The following is a 20,313-nucleotide window of genomic DNA, read 5'->3' as shown; positions in this document are numbered from 1 at the left end:
CTGGAGAAGCAAAAGCAGCCCCAGGGAAAAAAAAAAAAAGATACTTGTATTTGGGAACCCCAACAAAATGTCCAGATATCTACATAATCATCCTACCATGAAGTCCACTGGTTTAGAAGGCATCTTAATGCACACAGAGCTTCCAGTCAGCCTTTCAATGCTGTATTCTTAAATGTCAGTAGATAGACCTCCAAAACAGAAAAAAACGAACTCAGTGGAAAATGTAGACTTTCTTTTTTTTTTTTTTTTCAGACGGAGTCTCGCTCTGTCGCCCGGGCTGGAGTGCAGTGGCTGGATCTCAGCTCACTGCAAGCTCCGCCTCCCGGGTTTACGCCATTCTCCTGCCTCAGCCTCCCGAGTAGCTGGGACTACAGGCGCCCGCCACCTCGCCCAGCTAGTTTTTTGTACTTTTTAGTAGAGACGGGGTTTCACCGTGTTAGCCAGGATGGTCTCAATCTCCTGACCTTGTGATCCGCCCGCCTCGGCCTCCCAAAGTGCTGGGATTACAGGCTTGAGCCACCGCGCCCGGCCGGAAAATGTAGACTTTCTTAGTATGCTCAGAGATCATGGAAAATACAGTATTTCTAAAATAAGGACAGAAGAAAAAAAGTAACCTGTAATCCCAGCTACTTGGGAGGCTGAGGTGAGAGGATGACTTGAGCCCAGGAGATGGAGACCAGCCTGGACAACATAGTGAGATTCTGTCTCCAAAAATTAAAAACAACAACAAAAAAAAGTAAAGGAAACTTATATGGCCTGATCTGTAGGATATATTGGTAAGTGGGAAAAAAAAAAAAGTACATACAAAAGAGAATATAGCATGCTACCTTTTGCAAAGAAGATAGGGGAAAAAAAGAATATATGTATATCTGCTTATTTTTGCAAAAAAACTCAAAGAGTAAACTAGAAACTAAAGCAATTGGCTGCCTATGGGATGTGGGTACAAAGGGTTAGATACAGAAAAGAGAATGAAGTTTTAATATTTTACTTTTGAACCATGCTTAGTAGTTTTATACCTTCAAAAATAAAATTAAATCAACAAGGGGAAAAATAAAAATTAAATACAAACAGAAAGAAGTAAAACTAATTGCATAAAAAATTGCTAACATAACCACCCAGAAGAAAAATAGAATTAAGCCAAGTAACTTTTGAACATATTACTTTGATTATATACCCTTCGTGGAATATATTTTAAAGACAAAAATCACCCAAAGGAAATTCTAACTTAGTGTATTGTTGGTAGTAGTGTGGGGGTAACCATTTTGAGACTATTTTTGTGTATAGTGTAAGATTGAGCTTATGAGTAAATACATTGATGTTGGGAAACAGATCTCTTGGGAGAAGAAAGATACAACTGTGGAATTGGCAAAGAAGAGGAGAACCTTGCGATATGTTGGAATTATCAGTCTGAATTTATGATTTTAAAAAAATGTCCTAACTCTATTCACTGAAGAGGCCTAGAAGCGGTGAAAACCCAGTAGTAATGAGTATACTTGGCAACCAGATCTTGCGCACTAAATGCTGTTCCTCACTAAAAGGAACCAACACTCTTTGGAGAAGTAGTTGATTCCTGATCTGCGTCAGGGAAACTAATGAACACAAGTCATGAGAACACAGGAACCATTTTGAATGAGCTCCCACTAGCCAATTGGGGCATAAAAAGAATAATGACACTAATTAATTATAATACATTGAATAAAAAACATCTATGCATCCATGATGATACTACTAAAACAAAAATTATCAAGGGGAAAGGGACAGTTCCCCTTTAGGAAGAAAGCCAACTAACACATGAAATGTAAAAGGAATTACAAATTTAGAAAATCACATTTTACAGCCACCATTGTAATAATTGATTCAGGTAAGGGTCCTCACTCGTTGCTGAAACCATGTGGTGTAAAGCTATTGAGGCTAGAATATTTGCACAGTTTGAAATTACCATAGATTACTTACTACTTAGAGAAAATACCTTGAAAATAGAGAAATAGAGAAACTGGTAGATGTCACCTTAACCAAATGATCAAACCTAATACCAGTAATGGAGCAAAATTGAACTCATGTACCTCCTGATGTAATGCACTGAAGATATATTATCTTTTCTTTCTACCCAAAATGTTTAACCTGTGCTGGGCGTGGTGGCTCATGTGGGTAATAACAGCACTTTGGCAAGCAGAGGTGGGAGGATTACCTGAGCCCAGAAGTTCAAGACCAGCCTGGGCAATATAGCAAGATCCCATCTCAAAAAAACAAAAGTTTAGCCTGGATCTAATAATCAGAAGCAACTAGACAAATACAAATTAAGGGGCAGTCTTTTAAAAACAGGACTGGACATTTTAGAAATATCAACATCACAAACACACACACAGACTAGAACAAAGCTGTTATAAATTCAATGCGTTGATCCTGATTGGATCCTAGATGGAAAAAAAGTATAAAGGACATTATTGGTACAATCGATGAAGTTTGAATATGGACTGTATGTTAAATAAGAATATCATATCATTGTTCAGTTTTTTTTGTTGGGTTTTTTGTTTTTTGTTTTTTTGGTAGAGATCGGCGGGGGCAGGTGTCTCATCATGTTGCCCAGGCTGGTCTCAAACTCCTGGGCTCAAGCAATCCTCTCATCTCAGCCTCCCAAAGAACTGGGATTACAGGCATGAGCCACCATGGCCAGCCATTGTTAAATTTCCTGAGTGTGATATAGTTGTATTTAAGTCATGTAGGAGAATGTCTTTGTTTTTAGGAGATACATGCTAATGAAATATTTAGGGGTGAAATGTAATGATGTCTGCAGCTCATTCTCAGATGGTGTAGCAAAAAAATAATGTATATATAGAGAGAAGGTGAGGTGGAGAAAGCAAATGTAAGAAAAAATAACGGTTGCCAAACTAGGAGAAGCATATAAAGTTGTTCATTGTATCACTCTTGAAATATTTCAAAATTTTAAAATGGGTTTGGTAAATAAATAAATAAAGGAATGACCTGAGAACAAGATTTTAGAAATGAGACATGTCTTTGCTGAAATAAAGTCGAGAAAATCTCCAAAAGAGAGAGAATATAGAGAAAAAATCAGAAAACAAGAGAATTTGTCTAAAAACTCCAACATCTGACTAGTGGTAGTTCTAGAGAGGCCAGAAACAGGGGAGGAAATTGTCAAATAATAGGTTGGTGCAAAAGTTATTGTGGTTTTTGCCATCGAAAGTAATACCAAAAAAGTGTCTAGAACTTCAGAGCAAGAGTTTCTAGATTGAAAGGGCCTGAGTACCCACCACAATGAATGGAAAGGAAAAATAAAGCTATATCAGGGCACATTATCATACAACTTCAGAATTGAGGATGTAGAAAACAACCTAAAAGCTCTGAAGGAAATATCTCTGGGTGGTGGGGGGAAATAAACTAATAGATGACCTAATGTAGTTGATTATGAGAAAAATACTGTTGAAAAGGGTTTCGTAATTCTGTAATAAACTTTGGAGAGATTTCCAATAATGACGCAGAAAAGTAAGCAAATGAAAAAGAAACAAGGAAGTTACTAAGTCTAGCAGGATTAAAAGACTGTATAAGAAAATGTATATATAAAATACTTACATAGTCGTAATAAGGTAAACACTGAATCAAAATTTGTGATGTAACTGATGTTATTAGAGTAAATGATAGAGTAGTGGGAATGTGGGATAGTATGAGTGTTGAATCGCCGTATTCCATAATAGGAAGTTAGTAGATAATGCCAGAAATGAATAAATCAAGAAATAGCAGTATAACCTTACATGTAAATACTTAAAAGTAGGCGCAGACAAATTTCAGTTATTTTACTTAAGGGTTTATCGTAAAAGTCCTGTTACCAGGAATACCAGTAAAAGTGACAGAATTCCGTTTGTCTCTCAGCATGGTTAACCATAGCTATCAAGAAACAAATTAATTGTAGATCAGAGTTTGGAATCTATACCACCACATCTTTGCAGTGTTAAGTTTAATAACCATTGTTAACAAAAACAGCTACTGGCAGAAGTAAACTTTTCATTTTCATTAAATCTTTTTTATTTTATGAAATCTTTTTTATTTCAAAGTACACATAAGGATTTAAGGATATTATTTTTAAATCTTTTAAGTGCCTGTGTAAATAGCAGTGCTTTTGATTTGAATATTTGCTGATTACGGAAAATATCACCTTTTTACATTTTAACCTTCCCTTCAAAATGACAAATGAAACATTACAATTTTATTTCCTTCAAGTAAAATGGTGTTTATGGTATTAGAAATTTTATAGCCTTTTGTTTGTTCCCTGGCACTGGATAGCTCAACAGGAAGGAAAGCATTCCTACCTAAATTTTTTTTCACTTATACTGTGTATGAGGAATTGGGAGAAGTATTTTAATGAATGCAAATCCTTCAAAATCCTTAGTTAGAAAGTATTTGGTATTTTCAGTTATTATGCTAGTTAAATGACCTTTCTCCGTGTTTCTCATGTGTTTGCTTTTTAGGGTAAGGTAGCCGAACGTGGTACCCACCATGGTTTGCTTGCTAACCCTCATAGTATCTATTCAGAAATGTGGCATACACAGAGCAGCCGTGTGCAGAACCATCATAACCCCAAATGGGAAGCAAAGAAAGAAAATATATCCAAAGAGGAGGAAAGAAAGAAACTACAAGAAGAAATTGTCAATAGTGTGAAAGGCTGTGGAAACTGTTCGTGCTAAGTCACATAAGACATTTTCTTTTTTTGTTGTTTTGGACTACATATTTGCACTGAAGCAGAATTGTTTTATTAAAAAAATCATACATTCCCATTTTCTATAATCCTTCTTTTAGATAAGATTTATTTAAAAGGGGATTTGAGTTTTACATCTTTCACAATCTATTTAATGTGGCATCTGTAATTATCCCCAAATTATTTTCTTGTCATTGTCCTGGTTTTGCTCAATGCATAATTTTTGCTACCTGTTTGATATTACCACATTACCCTCTTGAAGCCTGACATTCATTTGATATCTATAGCCAGATGAATCAGATTGGTTTCCCAATTTTTGTAGTTTTTAAAACCTCCTTTATGCTGACGATTTAGAGGGAAAGTGTCTGTTTCTTAAAATGAAAGAAAAAGAGGATAGTGTAAGTTTGTTCTTTCTTCTCCCTCCTCCCTCCAATTGAAATTGATGTGAAAATGAATTTATAAACTTTTAAAATTAGAATGTATCAGAAATAGACATGCATTTATAGTTCGATGTCTTACTCAATAGATTGCTTACTTTTTTTTTGTTTTTAGACAGATTCTGACTCTGTCACCCAGGCTGGAGTTCAGTGGCACATCTCGGCCCTCTGCAACCTCTATCTCCTGCGTTCAAGCAATTATCATGCCTCAGCCTCCCAAGTAGCTGGAATTAGAGGCACGTGCCACCACACCTGGCTAAGTTTTCTATTTTTAGTAGAGACAGGGTTTTGCCATGTTGGCCAGGCTGCTCTTAAACTTCTGACCTCACATGATCCACCCACCGTGGCCTCCCAAAGTGCTGGGATTACAGGCATGAGCCACCATGCCCAGCCTATACTTAGAATTTTTGAAGTATTTGCAAATATGTACTTTTTGAAGGAAAAAACCTTCATTCTCATTTTGCTATGTAGAATATTCTTCATCATTAAGCAGCACGATAACTATCATCTAGTGATTAGAATTTTATTTTTCCACAAAAAATGAGGCATTGTTTCTGTTTTGGACCAAACTACACAGTTTTCTTTAAAGATTTACAAATTCCTATGTAATTTGAAAGTCGCTATACTGGGAGTAATCTGAAAAGCTTAGAAAGTACATTTACTTTTCTATTGCCATCTTAAATGTGCTGCTTTTTCTATTCGAAGTTTACTAAGAAACAGGTAAATGGGATGTTGTGCATGCATACACATGCTCACACGTGTATAAATCAGTGTCCATTTAAAAAATATTAACATTTAGGTAAATAGAGTATTACATATTATACTCTTTAGATGATCAAGACTCTAATCTGTTGACACTTAAGAATTTCTTTATTACAAGATCTTCCCTTACTTTTCAGTAATTTAATTAGTTTCTTTAAGCCTGACATAACAAGGAAGAGCCCAAACAACATAATCAAGTTTTACCTGCTAGAATTAATAAAATACTGGTATATATTCACTTAGAAAGTTCTTCCCTTTTCCAGCATGAACTTGTTTGTTTGGTAGTAATCATTCAATTCTAAAACATATGCACCTCATGAATGGCCATATAACTATGTAATAAGGTTTTATTTCTCAGAAAAGGTCCTAAATATACTTACTTTATTGCTTTATAGTTTTAAGAAAATTTTCATGATAATTTGATATGGGAGAGATTAGTATTGTTGACATCGGTGGGTGGATAGCTGATCTTATCTAACTTAGGTGCCCACTCTTGTTATATAAAGGTAATTTGATAAGTAACATGAAACCAGTATTTCATAGTCTTTGCTACCAGAGTAAGTGATGCAAGATCTTGTTTTTAAAGCTAGAGTTAATACTGAGATGCATAATCAACTGAAAAATGGATTCGGTTTTTTTTGTTTGTTTCCTTTTCAACATTTCTTACTCTGAAACCATAGTTATTACTGCTCTTCTGGCAGCGGGGAGCACTTTTAATGAATCCGTTGCATTACTGGAAATGTGGTTAAAGTCTCAATATAAATGTTGCTTCTCTGTTAATTCCCTCTATACATTTCCAGTGATGCTGATGGAAAAGATTTTGCTTAACCGCATAAACAAACACATAATATTGAAGTAACCGTCAGTAATAATTCATTTTGAGGTGTGAATAGTGTTCAAAGTAAGTTATTTTGTGATATGGGAAAACTGTAGTCCAAGAAGTTTAGGAATGTTTCCAAGGTGTGGATAATTTTCCCAGTAAGAGATATGAAGCTATTTTGTTTTCATATGATTACAAGTGGTCCCTAGTCCATTGTGGTCATTAACCATTATTTTCAACTAACAAAATCTTAAATTACTTGAAAAACAGTTATTGTAGGGTCCATAACTAAGTCTAAAGGCATTTCTTTTAACCACTTCATATTAAGGTGGTTCTATACAGGGAAATAATAGACAAATGAAGATGAAAGAAAAGCTTCCTAGGATGATTCATTCAGAGGAAATGCCAAGAAAAAGGGCATTTAATTATAGTGTACTAATTTTACATTATAATATTATGTACTCACACAAAAGGATAAAGTGTATAAATTTCTAAATCAGTGTTGCAACATAATGTTTTTTAATATATTGGGATGAATAAGGTACAGTTTTAGAATATGTAATCTGAAAATGGAGCAAGATGATAAGGTTTTATTTTTTATATCTCTTTATTTTAAAGATTGAAAATTTTACTTTCTTCCTAAGGGACTTCCAGTTTACAAAAATTAAGTTGAAACCAAGGTAATTTGGGATTATAAAAACTGGGCCAGATGCCTTACTGAAGGTTCTTAACATAGAAATATCTTGGTGAGCAGATGGCCTCATTTGGAAATTTTTAACAGCTAAAGTCTGAGGGTCACTTTTGCAAATCAGAAAGAGACCTTAGCATTTGGACATGAACAAGCTCAAGATATGCGTTTGTTTTTCCTCTACAGAGATTTGCACCTTTTATAAACCTTAAGATAAATATTGTGTCATTCCTTTAGATGGTGACAAAGTAGTTTGTGAAGATGGCTGTTTTTAAAAATTTTTTTTGCTTTAAAGGCAAGATATTTAAAGATTGTATGATTCCTTATTTCTGGATCTCTTTGTCCATACTGCCATCTTGCTCTTATCCTTCCTACTTGCTGAATGTGTCACTGAGTAGCAACTTTTGCCAGTGTATATTCACAATTCTCTTACCTTGTATCTTTATTACTAGACAGTCTGTCATGGATTAATAGTTGAAAGCATTTAAATATGTTTGCAATTGCAGTTTTCTTAAATTGTAAACAAATCCCTTTGAATATATAGATTTTTAATGTAAATTGTATAGTAAATGACAATACCAAATCAAATAGGTTAAAACTGGTTAGTTAAGACAAAATAACTCAGAGAGGCCCTTTACCTCACTGTTATTGTTTATAGCAATCTGTGTAGATAAACATTACTAAATAAACATTATATTTGTGACTAGAAATGGGTATCCCATTGAAGCAACTCTTCTCTGCAGTGTCCAGGGAAAACTGATATTTTGTCATTCACATACTGAGAATAAATACAGATAATTAAGAGACACTCTGAGGGTATGACCTTACAGATTTATGCAGAAGGTAAAAACTTGGAATTGTTTCTAAGAGAAAGTAATTGTGAAGCTCATAATGTGGGTAAAATGGCAGCAAATTATAGTGTGCTTTCAGTTAACATTAAGCTGTCATACCAATCAGTTCTAATGATTAGGAAGTAAACTTTTGGGTATAGAAATGTCTTGACTGCAAATCGTGTGATAAACTAGCAATTTTATTAACTAGGTAGAGTTGGAAATGAAATGCATGTTCTAATTAAAAACAAGTTGGAGCATTTTTTGGTTAAAAAAAGGTCAGTGGATTGTTTCTATACTTCCTGTTCTTACACAGCTACAGTAGTTTCAGTTTCATAAAATCATGAGATTTTAAAGTTAGAAGGAGTTTAGAGGTCATTTAATACAATCCCCTCACTCTACAAATGAAGAAACGGAGGCCAAGTTGGGATGAAAACCCTGGCTCCTGACACCTAGTCTGTTCTTCCTTCTACTACACCATATTTCCACTCAAGTTACGTTTTAAAATAAATTGGAAGCTTTGCACAGTGGTGGTATCATAACCAATGAGGTATATCCAAGGCACAGTTATTGCTAATTGAAAATTTTTCCTAATACCCGGCCATTATGACTTGAAATATAGTTGGCATTGGTGAAATAAATAAATTGGAGAGTAGGACTTCCATAATGGCAAAGTAGGAGCTCAATAGACCCTCTCCCCAGCAAAACAGCATTTTTACTGGTAAAATTGTTTTTTAAAAAGCAATCATTTAAAATTTCTGAAAATTGTCTTAAGGGCCTACAGGAAATAGAGAAACATCCATTCAAGAAAATCTGTTGAATCTTATTAACAACAGCAAGAGTTTGTGGTCTTTGAGGAACAACCTGTTCCATATGTCCCCCACCCCCATACCCTGGATGCTCCATTCAGGGCGTGTATGGTGAAGATGATGGGGGTAGGTGGGGCTCACTCTTCTCCCAGCTCCCATTCTGGGGCTAGAGTTTCACCCTGTCAGGGCCAACTGTTTACATTTCTTATCCCACCCCTCAACCCCATACAAACACGCTTAAACCTGTGTTGCAGAAACTCTATGCCAGCAGACAAAGCCAAAAGGACTAGAGATGCCTTCTGCCACCCAGCCCTACCCCCACCCCCTTAGAGTAGAAATTCTATTCTATGCAAAGACTGAGAATAAGGGGGCCCTGATTTTCTCTATCCCAGCTTGCTCATAACATTGGAGGTATCACCCAAAGAAGGAAACTGGCAAATACTGGGGACTTCCATCCCACCCCATCACCCGTGAGTAAAATGATTTGATTTCAGGAAAAATGAGCCCCACCCTCAGCTTCAGTTCAGTGGTGCAGAGGTTCTGCCCACGGGGAAAGGCATGCAATAAAGACAATTCCATAGCTCTGCCTGTGGAAACTGACTTCATTTGGAACAGAGCATGAAGAACTTCATCCCTAAAGATGTTGTCAAAAACAGTGGATGGAGATCTTGGTGGAGATCAATTAAGGGAAGGTTGCACATGCAAAGCAGCCAGAAGTTTAATAGAAATATGAAAGAGAAAGCCAAGAAGAGCCGTTCTGACAGTGCAGTCAACTATGGGGGTTGAAAAGTCTGTGTGCATGTGCTGGGCTGCACCCACTCACGACAATCAGAGCAGAACATGGGACATACTTGAAAGCATTTCAATACATGCAGACCCATCAACACAAGGTGCAGTCTTTACTGGCACAAGGAGTTTGAAAACAACCTTTGACCAAACACTGCAATAAGCTACTTTGACCCAGAAGTGACTCCCAGGAACAAGGATTAAAAATAAAATTATACTCATCCCTGGCAATCTGAAAGACTGTGTGTATGTTGAAGGCTGTGCCTTCTTAGGATGATCACAGAGGGATCCTCCAAGCTTCTAGTCGCTGATGTACATGGATGAAAATAAATTTCCTGAACTATTTATAACAGCCTCCAAACATGCACACATCCAGTCATAAAGAGTAAAAATCCTATTGGCTAATAAGTGCCTTGTGCTAACCTGGGGGCAACCCCTAGGTATTAATAGCTGAACTAAAAAATAGAGCTAACATCAGGCTGCACACTGTGGAGGAAATAAACAACTAAAATCCCCCAGGAAAGGAGGATCAATATCCAAGATTGCTGTAAGATACTATCTAAAATGTCTAATTTACAATGAAAAATTAAAAGACATGGAAAGAAACAGGAAAGTGCAACCCATACACGGGGGGAAAGCAGGTGATAAACACTACCTTAGAAGTGGCCCAGATGACTTGTAGCAGACAAAAGATTTGTCAACAAAGAGAAGTGTGTGTGTGTGTGTGTGTGTGTGTGTGTCTACAAATGGAAATTCTGGAGTTGAAAAGTACAATAACAAATTCACAAGAGTTCAGTAGTATATTTGAGCTGGCAGAAAAAAATCTGAACTTGAAGGAAGATCAATAGAGATTATGCAGTCTGAAAACAGAGAAAAAAGAATGGGGAAAAATAACAAGAGAAATATGTACCAACATATGCACAGTACCAGGAGGAGAGAGTGGGACTAAAAACTAAAACTCACAAGAACACTTAAATTTGATGCAAAACATTACGCATCAAAGGAGCTCAACAAATGTCAAGTAGGGTAAACTAAGAGACACATCAAATGACAGCAAAAATGAGAAAATTTCAAAAGCAGTAAGAGAAAAATAGCTCATCACCTACAAAGAAACCCCAATATGGTTAACAAGTGAAGTTTCATCAGGAACACTGAAGGCCAGAAGACATGATGACATGTTCAAATTGCTGAAATTAAACAAAACCACCCAACTGAGAATATTATATTTAGCAAAACTCATTCAGAAATGAAGGTGAAATAAGATGTTCCCAGACAAGCAAAAGGAAAACTCAATAGTAGTGACTTGCATTATAAGAAATACAAAGGTAATTTTTCAGTCAAAAAGCAAGTGACACCAGATAGTGATTCAAATCCACGTGAAAAAAAATAGGAAGCACCAGTAATGGCAATCACGTGAGTACTTTAAAAAGACAGTATAATTGCATGTTTCTTTTCCTTTCTTCTCTTAACTAACTTATAAAGCAACTGCATAAAACAATGTGTATATTATTCTTTTATTAGGAATGGAAACAAAGCCTATGTAAGGAATGATACCAGGTGATATCTTGAATCCACAGGCACGAATGACGACAGCCAGAAATGGTATCTAAGAAGGCTAATATCACAAACTCTGCATATATATGTGTCAATGTGTCGTTCTCTTAGCTTTTTAAAAAGATATAAGGTCCTATAAAGATAATAATAATGTATTGTTGTTTTGTAACATATATAGACATAATATGAATAACAATAGCACAAAACTGGGATGGAAAGAAGCTATATAGTAGTAAAATTTCTGTATTTCACTTCAACTAATCAGTAAAAATATGAAGTAAATTCTCATAAGTTACAATGTATATTGTAATCCCTAGAACAATCACTAAGAAAGTTACTTTTAAAAATATACTTTTTTTCCACATTTATTTTAGAATCTGGGTACATGTGGAGGTTTATTACAAAGGTATATTGTGTGCTGTTAAGGTTTGGAGTACAAGTGAATTTGTCACCCAGGTAGTCAGCATAGTACTCAATAGGTAGTCCCTTTTAACCTTCACCCCTTCTCCCTCCCTCCCTTCTCTTGTATTCTCCAGCATCTGTTGCCATTTTTATAACCACGTGTACCCCAATATTTAGCTCCCACTTATGAGAAGATATGATATTTGGTTTGAAGTTTCTGCATTGGTTTCCAGCTGCATCTGTGTTGCTGTGAAGGAGATGATTTTGTTCTTTTTTATGGCTGCATAGTATTCCATGGTATATATTTACACTTTCTTAATCCAGTCCACCATTCATGGCCACCTGGGTAGATTCCATGTTTCTGCTATGTGAATAGCACAGCAATAAACATACAAGTGCATGTGCCTTTTTCGTATAATGATCTATTTTTCTTTGGGTATATACCCAGTAATGGGATTACTGATTCAAATGGCAGTTCTGTTTTAAGTTTAAACTGCTTTCCACAGAGCCCGAATTAATTTGCATTCCCACCAGCAGTTTATAAGCATTCGCTTTTCTCTGCAGCCTCGCCAGCATCTGTTGTGTTTTGACTTTAGTCAAAAAATAGCCATTCTGACTAGTGTGAGATGGTATCTCATTGTGGTTTTGATTTGCATTTTTCTAATGATTAGTGATGATGAGCCTTTTTCACGTTTGTTGGCTGCTTATGTATCTTCCTTTGATAAGTGTCTGTTCATGTCCTTTGCCCATGTTTAATGGAGTTATTTGTTTTTTGCTTGCTGAACTGTTTGTATTCCTTATAGATTCTGGATAATAGACCTTTCTCAGGTGCATACTTTGTGAATATTTTCTCCCATTTTGTACATAGTCTTTTTACTTGCTTGATAGTTTATCTTGCTTTACAGAAGCTCTGTAGTTTAATTAGGTCCCACTTGTCACTTTTTGTTTGGTTATAAGTGCTTTTGAGGACTTAGCCACAAATTCTTTGCCAAGGCTGATGTTGAGAAGGGCATTTCCTAGGTTTTCTTCTAGGATTTTTGTAGTTTGAGGTCTTAATCCATCTTCAGTTAATTTTTGTATACAATGCTAGGTATGGGTCCAGTTTCAGTCTTCTGCATATGGTTAGCCAGTTATCCCAGCACCATTTATTGAATGGAGTGTCCTTTTCCCATTTGCTTATTTTTGTCAACCATGTTGAAGTGCAGATGATTGTAGGTATGCAGCTTTATTTCTAGGTTCTTGATTATGTTCCATTGGTCTGTGTGTCTTTTTTTGTTTGTTTTTGGCTTTTTTTTGTATCAGCACCATGCTCTTTTCGTTACTATAGCCTTGTAGTATAGTTTGAAGAAGTCAGGTAATGTAATGCCTCTGGCTTTGTTCTTTTTTTCTTTTTCTTTCTTTTTTGGATTGCTTTGGCTATTTGAGCTTTTTTTTTTTTTGTTCCATGTGAATTTTAGAATAGTTTTTTTCTTATTTTGTAAAAAATTACATTGGTGGTTTGATAGAAATAGCATTGAATCTGTAAATTGCATTGGGCACTATGGCCATTTTAATGTTCTTTTTTTCTTTTTCTTTCTTTTTTGGATTGCTTTGGCTATTTGAGCTTTTTTTTTTTTTGTTCCATATGAATTTTAGAATAGTTTTTTTCTTATTTTGTAAAAAATTACATTGGTGGTTTGATAGAAATAGCATTGAATCTGTAAATTGCATTGGGCACTATGGCCATTTTAATGATGTTGATTTTTCCAATCCATGGGCATGGAATATCTTCCACTTATGTGTGTTATCTCTGATTTCCTTTAGCAGTGTTTTGTAATTATCCTTATAGATGTCCTTTACCTCTTTGGTTAGCTGTATTCCTAGGTGTTTTATTCTTTAAAAAAAAATCCTTAGAACATCATTAATAGAATCAAAATGTTACACTGCAAAATGTCCATGCATCAACTGTCCATGTATCAAATGACGCTATGCATCAACTAGACCTAACAGACATCTATAGAACACTCCACCCAAAATCAGAATACATGTTCTTCATGTTCTTCAGGTGGGCCATAAAACAAGCCTCAATAAATTTAAAGTGATTGAAATGATACAAAGAATGTTCTCTGACCACAATAAGAATGAAATAAGAAATTATTAGTGGAGGGAAACTTGGAGACATCATAAATATATGGAAATTTAAAAAATAATTTAAATATGGGATAAAGAAGAAATCACAAGGGAATTTAGAAAGTACTCTGAGATGAATGAAAATGAAAACACAAGAAAAACATGTGGAATGCAGCAGAAGCTGTGGCTAAGGGGAAGTTTATAGTCGTAAATACCTATATTTAAAAAGAAGGAATATCTCAAAATAATAACAGCCTTTCACATTAAGAAACTAGAAAATAAAGAGCAAACTAAATGCAAAGGAAGCAAAAGAAAAGAAATAAATATTAGAGCACAAATTAATGGAGGATAGAAAATCAGTAAATAAAATTAATACAACTATGAATTGTTTTTTGAAATATAACAAAGTCTTTTAACTACACTGACAAGTAACAAAATACTTAAGACTCAAATGATTGACATGGTGAAAGAGGAGACATCACTACGAATCCACAGAGGTAAAAAAGTATTTTAGAAGAGTACTATGTATAAATGCCAACAAATTAGGAAACATAGATGAAATGGACAATATCATAGAAGGACACAAAACTGACTTAAGAAATACTATGAATAGATCTATAACAAGAGAATAAATTGCTAATAAAAAACTACCCAAAAAGACAAGCCCAGGCCTAGATGGCTTCCTCAGTGAATTCTACAAAATATTAAAAGAGGCATTGATCCCAACACTTCACAAACTTTTTTGAGATATACAAGAGGAGAGAACTTTTCTCAGTTCATTCTATGAGGCCAGTATTATCTTGATACCGTAACAAAAGACATCACAAGAAAACTCCAGATCAATTTTTCTTAGATATATAAATGCAGAAATCCTCAATGAAATACAAGCAAAGCGAGTCCAACAACATTTGTAAAAAATCATATGGGAGAGGGAGGCAGAGCAACATGCCTGAATAGAGGCTTCCCACAATCATCCCCTCCCCACCCCTACAGGAACACCAAACCGAACAACTATCCACATGAAAAAGCACCTCGATAAGAATCAAAAATCATGCGACTAATCACAGTATCTGGTTTTAAAATCATATTATGGAAGGAGGCACTGAAGAGGGTAGGAAAGACAATCTTGAATTGCCAACACCACCCCTCCCCCATCCCTGTGCAGCAGCAGGGGCCATATGGCATAGAGGGAGAATCCATGTGCTTTGGGGAGAGAGAGAGAGCAGTGATAGTGGGACTTTGCATTTGAACTCAGTGTTGCTCTGTCACAGCAGAAAGCAACACTGGACAGAACTCAGCCAGTATCCACACAGCGAGCATGTAGACCAGCCCTAGCCAGAGGTAAATTGTCCATTCCAGCAGTGGGAACCTGAGTTCTGGCAAGCCCTGCCAATGTGGGCCAGAGTGCTCCGAGGTTCTAAGTAAATTCAAAAGGCAATCTAGGCCACAAGGACTGCAATTCCTGGGCAAGTCCTGTTCCTGTGCTGAACTCAAGGTCAGTAGATTTTAAGTTGATCTAGTGAGACATCAGCCAGGGCTGTCAAGGGAGTGCTTACATCCCAGCTCCCCGACCCCAGACAGCACAGCTTGCAACTCTAGGACAGACTCCTTTTTTTCTGCTTGAGAAGAGGAGAGTAAAGAGAACTTAGTCTTGCAACATGAATACCAGCTCATACACAATAGGATAGGACACCAGGCAGAGTTCTGAGGCCCCCATTCCAGCCTCTACCTCCCGGATGACATTTCTAGACACACCCTGGGCCCGAATGGAACCCACTGCCTTGAAGGGAAGGACCCAGTCCTGGAAGAATTCACACCTTCTGACAAAAGAGCACTGGGCCCCTGAATAATCAGCAGTAGGAGCCAGGCAGTACTCACCAAAGGCTTGAGTGAGACTCAGAGTTGTGTCAGCGAGTGTGACCCAGCATAATCCCAGCTGTGGTGGTTATAGGGAGAGACTCCTTCTGTTTGAGGAAAATACAGCAAAGAGTAAAGGGAACATTGTCTTACACCTTGGGTACCAGCTCAGCCACAGTGAGAGCGCCAAGTGAGCTCTTGTGCTCCCCTGACTACAAGCCTTGGCTCTTGGATAGCATTTCTGGACCTGCCTTGGGCCAGAGGGGAGGATACTGCCCTGAAGGGACAGACCCAGGCTGGCACCATTCAACACAACCTGACTGAAGAGTGCTTGGGCTTTGAGTGAACATAAGTGGCCACCTGGCAGTACTCCCTGCAGGCCTGGGGTGGTGATGGCCATGGAGAGCCTGAGGAAATGGGAGGGAAGAGTAGGAAAGATTTTGTCTTGTGGCTTGAGTGTCAACTCACCCACATTAGAGTAGAGCAAGAGATATAGATTCCTAAAGTTTTGAACTCTAGGACCTGGTTCCTGGAAGGCATTTCTGGACCCAGCCAGGGCTTGGGGGGTAATTCATTGCCCTGAAGGAAAGGACACAAGGCTGACTGGATTTTCTACCTTCTGACTGAAGAGCCCTTGGTCCTTGAGTGAACATTAGTAGTGGCCAGGCAGTGGTTCCTGTGGGCCCTCAGTGAGACCCAATGATGTGCTGCCATCAAGTCTTAGTGCAGTCTTAGTAGTAGTGGCCCCAGGGATACTAGTGTCACCCCTTTCCCAGCTCCAGGCAGTTCAGCACAGAGAGAGAGAGAGACTTCATTTGTTTGCAGAAAAGGAAACAGAACAAAAGTCTCTGCCTGGTAGTCCAAGGAATGCTCCCAGATCTTACACAAAACACCAAGATGGTGGTACCTCCACAAGTCTGCAAGAGCCACAGTGTTACTGGAATTGGGGTGCCCCCTAATGCAGATATGACTTCAATAACCAAATGCTTAGATCACAATACCCAAGACCCTTTGGATGCTTAGAAAGTCTTCCCAAGAAGGATGGATACAAAGAAGCCCAGACTGCAAAGACTACAATAAATACCTAAATCATCAAAGCCCAGACATGGATCAACACACACAAGTATCAAGACCATGTGGGAACACATAACTGCACCAAACAAACTAAATAAGGCACCAGTGACTAATCTCAGAGAGACAGAGATATGAGACCTTTCAGACACAGCATACAAAGCATTTGTTTTGATGAAGCTGAATGAAATTCAAGATAACACAGAAATGAAATTTCCATGGAAAGAAACAAAAAGAATCAAGCAGAAGTTCTGGAAGTGAAAATTTTATTTGACATACTGAGAAATGCATCAGAGCCTCTTAATAGCAGAACTGATCAACCAGAGGAAAGAATTAGCTTAAAGACAGGCTATTTGAAAACACACGGTCAGAGGAGACAAACGAACAAACAAAAAACAATAAAAAAGAAGGAAGCATGCCTACAAGACCTAGAAAATAGCCTCAAAAGGGCAAATCTAAGACATAATGGCCCTGAAGAGGAAGTAGAGATAGAAATAGGGGAAGAAAGTTTATTCAATGTGATAATAACAGAGAACTCCCCAAACCTAGAAAAAGATATCAACATTCAACTACAAGAAGGTTATATGAGATAAAGCAAATTTAACCCAAAGATTACTTCAAGGCATTTCATAATCCAACTACCAAAGCTCAAGGATAAAATGGATCCTAAAAGCAGCAAGAGAAAAGAAACAACATATCACAGAGCTTCAATATGTCTGGCAGCACATTTCTCAGTGAAAACCTCACAGGCCTGGAGAGAGTGGCATGACATATTTAACATACTGAAGGACAAAAACTTTTACCCTAGAAAATAATATATCTGTCAAAAATATCCTTTAGGCATGAAAGAAATAAAGACCTTCCCAGACAATCAAAAGCTGAGGGGTTTCATCAACACCAGACCTGTCCTACAAGAAATGCTAAAGGGGGTACTTCAGTCAGAAATAAAAGGATGTTTATGAGCAAAAATAAAACATCTGAAGGCACAAAACTCACTGATAATAGTAAATATACAGAAAAACACAGACTATTATAACATTGTAATTGGAGTGTGTAAATGTAACAAGTAGAAAGACTAAAGGATGAACCAATAAAAAACAATAACTACAACAAAGTTAAAATGTAGAGTTTTTGATACTTGTCTTTTTGATTGTTTATGAAATCAGTAGTAAGTTGTCATCAGTTTAAAATAATGTCTTATAAGATAGTATTTACAAGCCTCATGGTAACTTCAAATAAAAAAAACATACAGCACATACACACAAAAAAAGCAAGAAATTAAAACATATCACCAGAGAAAATCACCTTTACTAAAATGAAGACACAAAAGAAGGAAGAGAAGACCACAAAGGAACCATAAAACACATAACAAAATGGCAGGAGCAAGTCCTTGCTTATCAATACTAACATTGAATGTAAATGGATGAAATTCTCCAATCAAAAGACATAGAGTTGGCTGAATGGATATACCCATAAGACCCAATACTCTTGCCTACAAAGAGCACACTTCACCTATAAAGACATATATAGACTGAAAATAAAGGGGTGAACAAAGATATTGCATTCAAATGGAAACCCAAAAAGAGCAGAACTATACTTATGTCAGGAAAAAATAGATCACAAGACAAAACCTATAAAATAGAAAAGAAAAGTCATTATGGAAGGTCATTATGGATGGACCATTATAGTAATAAAGGAGTCAATTCAGCAAAAGGATATAACAAATATAAATATGTAAATATAAATATGTAACCAACAGTAGAGCACCCAGATATATAAAGAAAATATTACTAGAGCTAAAGAGTGGTAGACCACAATGCAATAATAGCTGGAGACTTCAACACCTCACTTTCAGCATTGGATAGATTATCCACACAGAAAATCAACAAGGAGGGGGTTGCTGGCAAGATGGCCGAATAGGAACAGCTCCGGTCTGCAGCTCCCAGTGAGATCAACATACAAGGCGGGTGATTTCTGCATTTCCAACTGAGGAGACACCTCCCAGTAGGGGCCAACAGGCACCTCATACAGGAGAGCTCTAGCTGGCATCTGGCAGGTGCCCCTCTGGGATGAAGCTTCCAGAGGAAGGAACAGGCAGCAGTCTTTGCTGGTGATCTCGCAGGTGCCCCTCTGGGATGAAGCTTCCAGAGGAAGGAACAGGCAGCAGTCTTTGCTCTGCAGCCTCTGCTGGTGATACCCAGGCAAACAGGGTCTGGAGCAGACATCCAGCAAACTCCAGCAGACCTGCAGGAGAGGGTCCTGACTGTTAGAAGGAAAAGTAACAAAAGGAAAGGAATAGTATCAACATCAACAAAAAGGACGTCCCCTCAGGAGACCCCATCTGAAGGTCACTGACTTCAAAGACCAAAGGTACATAAATCCATGAAGATGGGGAGAAACAAGTGAAAAAAGGGCAAAAATTCCAAAAACCAGAACATCTCTTCTCCGGCAAAGAATCACAATTCACCAGCAAGGGGACAAAACTGGACAGCAAATGAGTTTGACAAATTGACAGAAGTAGGCCTCAGAAGGTGGGTAATAACAAACTCCTCTGAGCTACAGGAGCATGTTCTCACCCAATGCAAGGAAGCTAAGAACATTGAAAAAAGGGTAGACAAATTACTAACTAGAATAACCAGTTTAGAGAAGAGCATAAATGACCTGATGGAGCTGAAAAACACAGCATGAGAACTTCATGAAGAATACACAAGTATCAATACCCAAATCGATCAAGCAGAAAAAAGGATATCAGACATTGAAGATCAACTCAGTGAAATAAAGCAAGCAAACAAGATTAGAGAAAAAAGAGTGAAAAGAAACGAACAAAGCCTACAAGAAGTATAGGACTATGTGAAAAGAAAAAACCTACGTTAGATTGGTGTACCTGAAAATGACGGAGAGAATGGAACCAAGTTGGAAAACACTCTTCAGGATAGTATCCAGAACTTCCTCAACATAGCAAGGCAGGCCAACATTCAAATTCAGGTAATACAGAGAACACCACAAAGATACTGGAGAAGAGCAACCCCAAAACATAATCATCAGATTCACCAAGGTTGAAATCAAGGAAAAAATGTTAAGGGCATCCAGAGAGAAAGATCGGGTTACCCACAAAGGGAAGCCCATCAGACTAACAGTGGATCTCTCAGCAGAAACCCTACAAGCCAGAAGAGAGTGGGGGTCGATATCCAACATTCTTAAGAGTTTTCAACCCAAAATTTCATATCCAGCCAAACTAAGCTTTGTAAGCAAAGGAGAAATAAAATCTTTTACAGAGAAGGAAATGCGGAGAGATTTTGTCACGACCAGGCCTGCCCTACAATAGTTCCTGAAGGAAGCACTAAACATGGAAAGGAACAAGTGGTACCAGCCACTGCAAAAACATGCCAAATTGTAAAGACCATTGACACTATGAAGAAACCGCATCAACTAATGGTTAAAAATAACCAGCTAAAATAACCAGCTAGCATCATAAAGACA

At 37.2% G+C, this 20,313-nt stretch overlaps 1 protein-coding gene across 5 annotated transcripts in view; it reads left to right on the top strand.

Annotated features, from left to right (window-relative positions):
• ABCB7 (ATP-binding cassette, sub-family B (MDR/TAP), member 7) overlaps positions 1–4,787 on the top strand; it is a 106,652-nt gene extending 101,865 nt beyond the window's left edge. For all 5 annotated transcript variants that reach the window (XM_011930676.1, XM_011930678.1, XM_011930680.1 and 2 more), the window contains one exon: positions 4,482–4,787. In XM_011930676.1, coding sequence (XP_011786066.1) covers positions 4,482–4,697 — 216 coding nt within the window. In that variant the 3' untranslated portion in view covers positions 4,698–4,787. The remainder of the gene's footprint in view (positions 1–4,481) is intronic.
• The last annotated feature ends 15,526 nt before the right edge of the window (positions 4,788–20,313 follow it).

This window comes from Colobus angolensis, unplaced genomic scaffold (genome assembly GCF_000951035.1).
Source record: "Colobus angolensis palliatus isolate OR3802 unplaced genomic scaffold, Cang.pa_1.0 Scaffold87, whole genome shotgun sequence".
NCBI classification, from domain to species: Eukaryota; Metazoa; Chordata; class Mammalia; order Primates; family Cercopithecidae; genus Colobus; species Colobus angolensis.
Note: the sequence above shows the minus strand (reverse complement) of the source record. Positions and strands in the feature narration are given on the sequence as shown.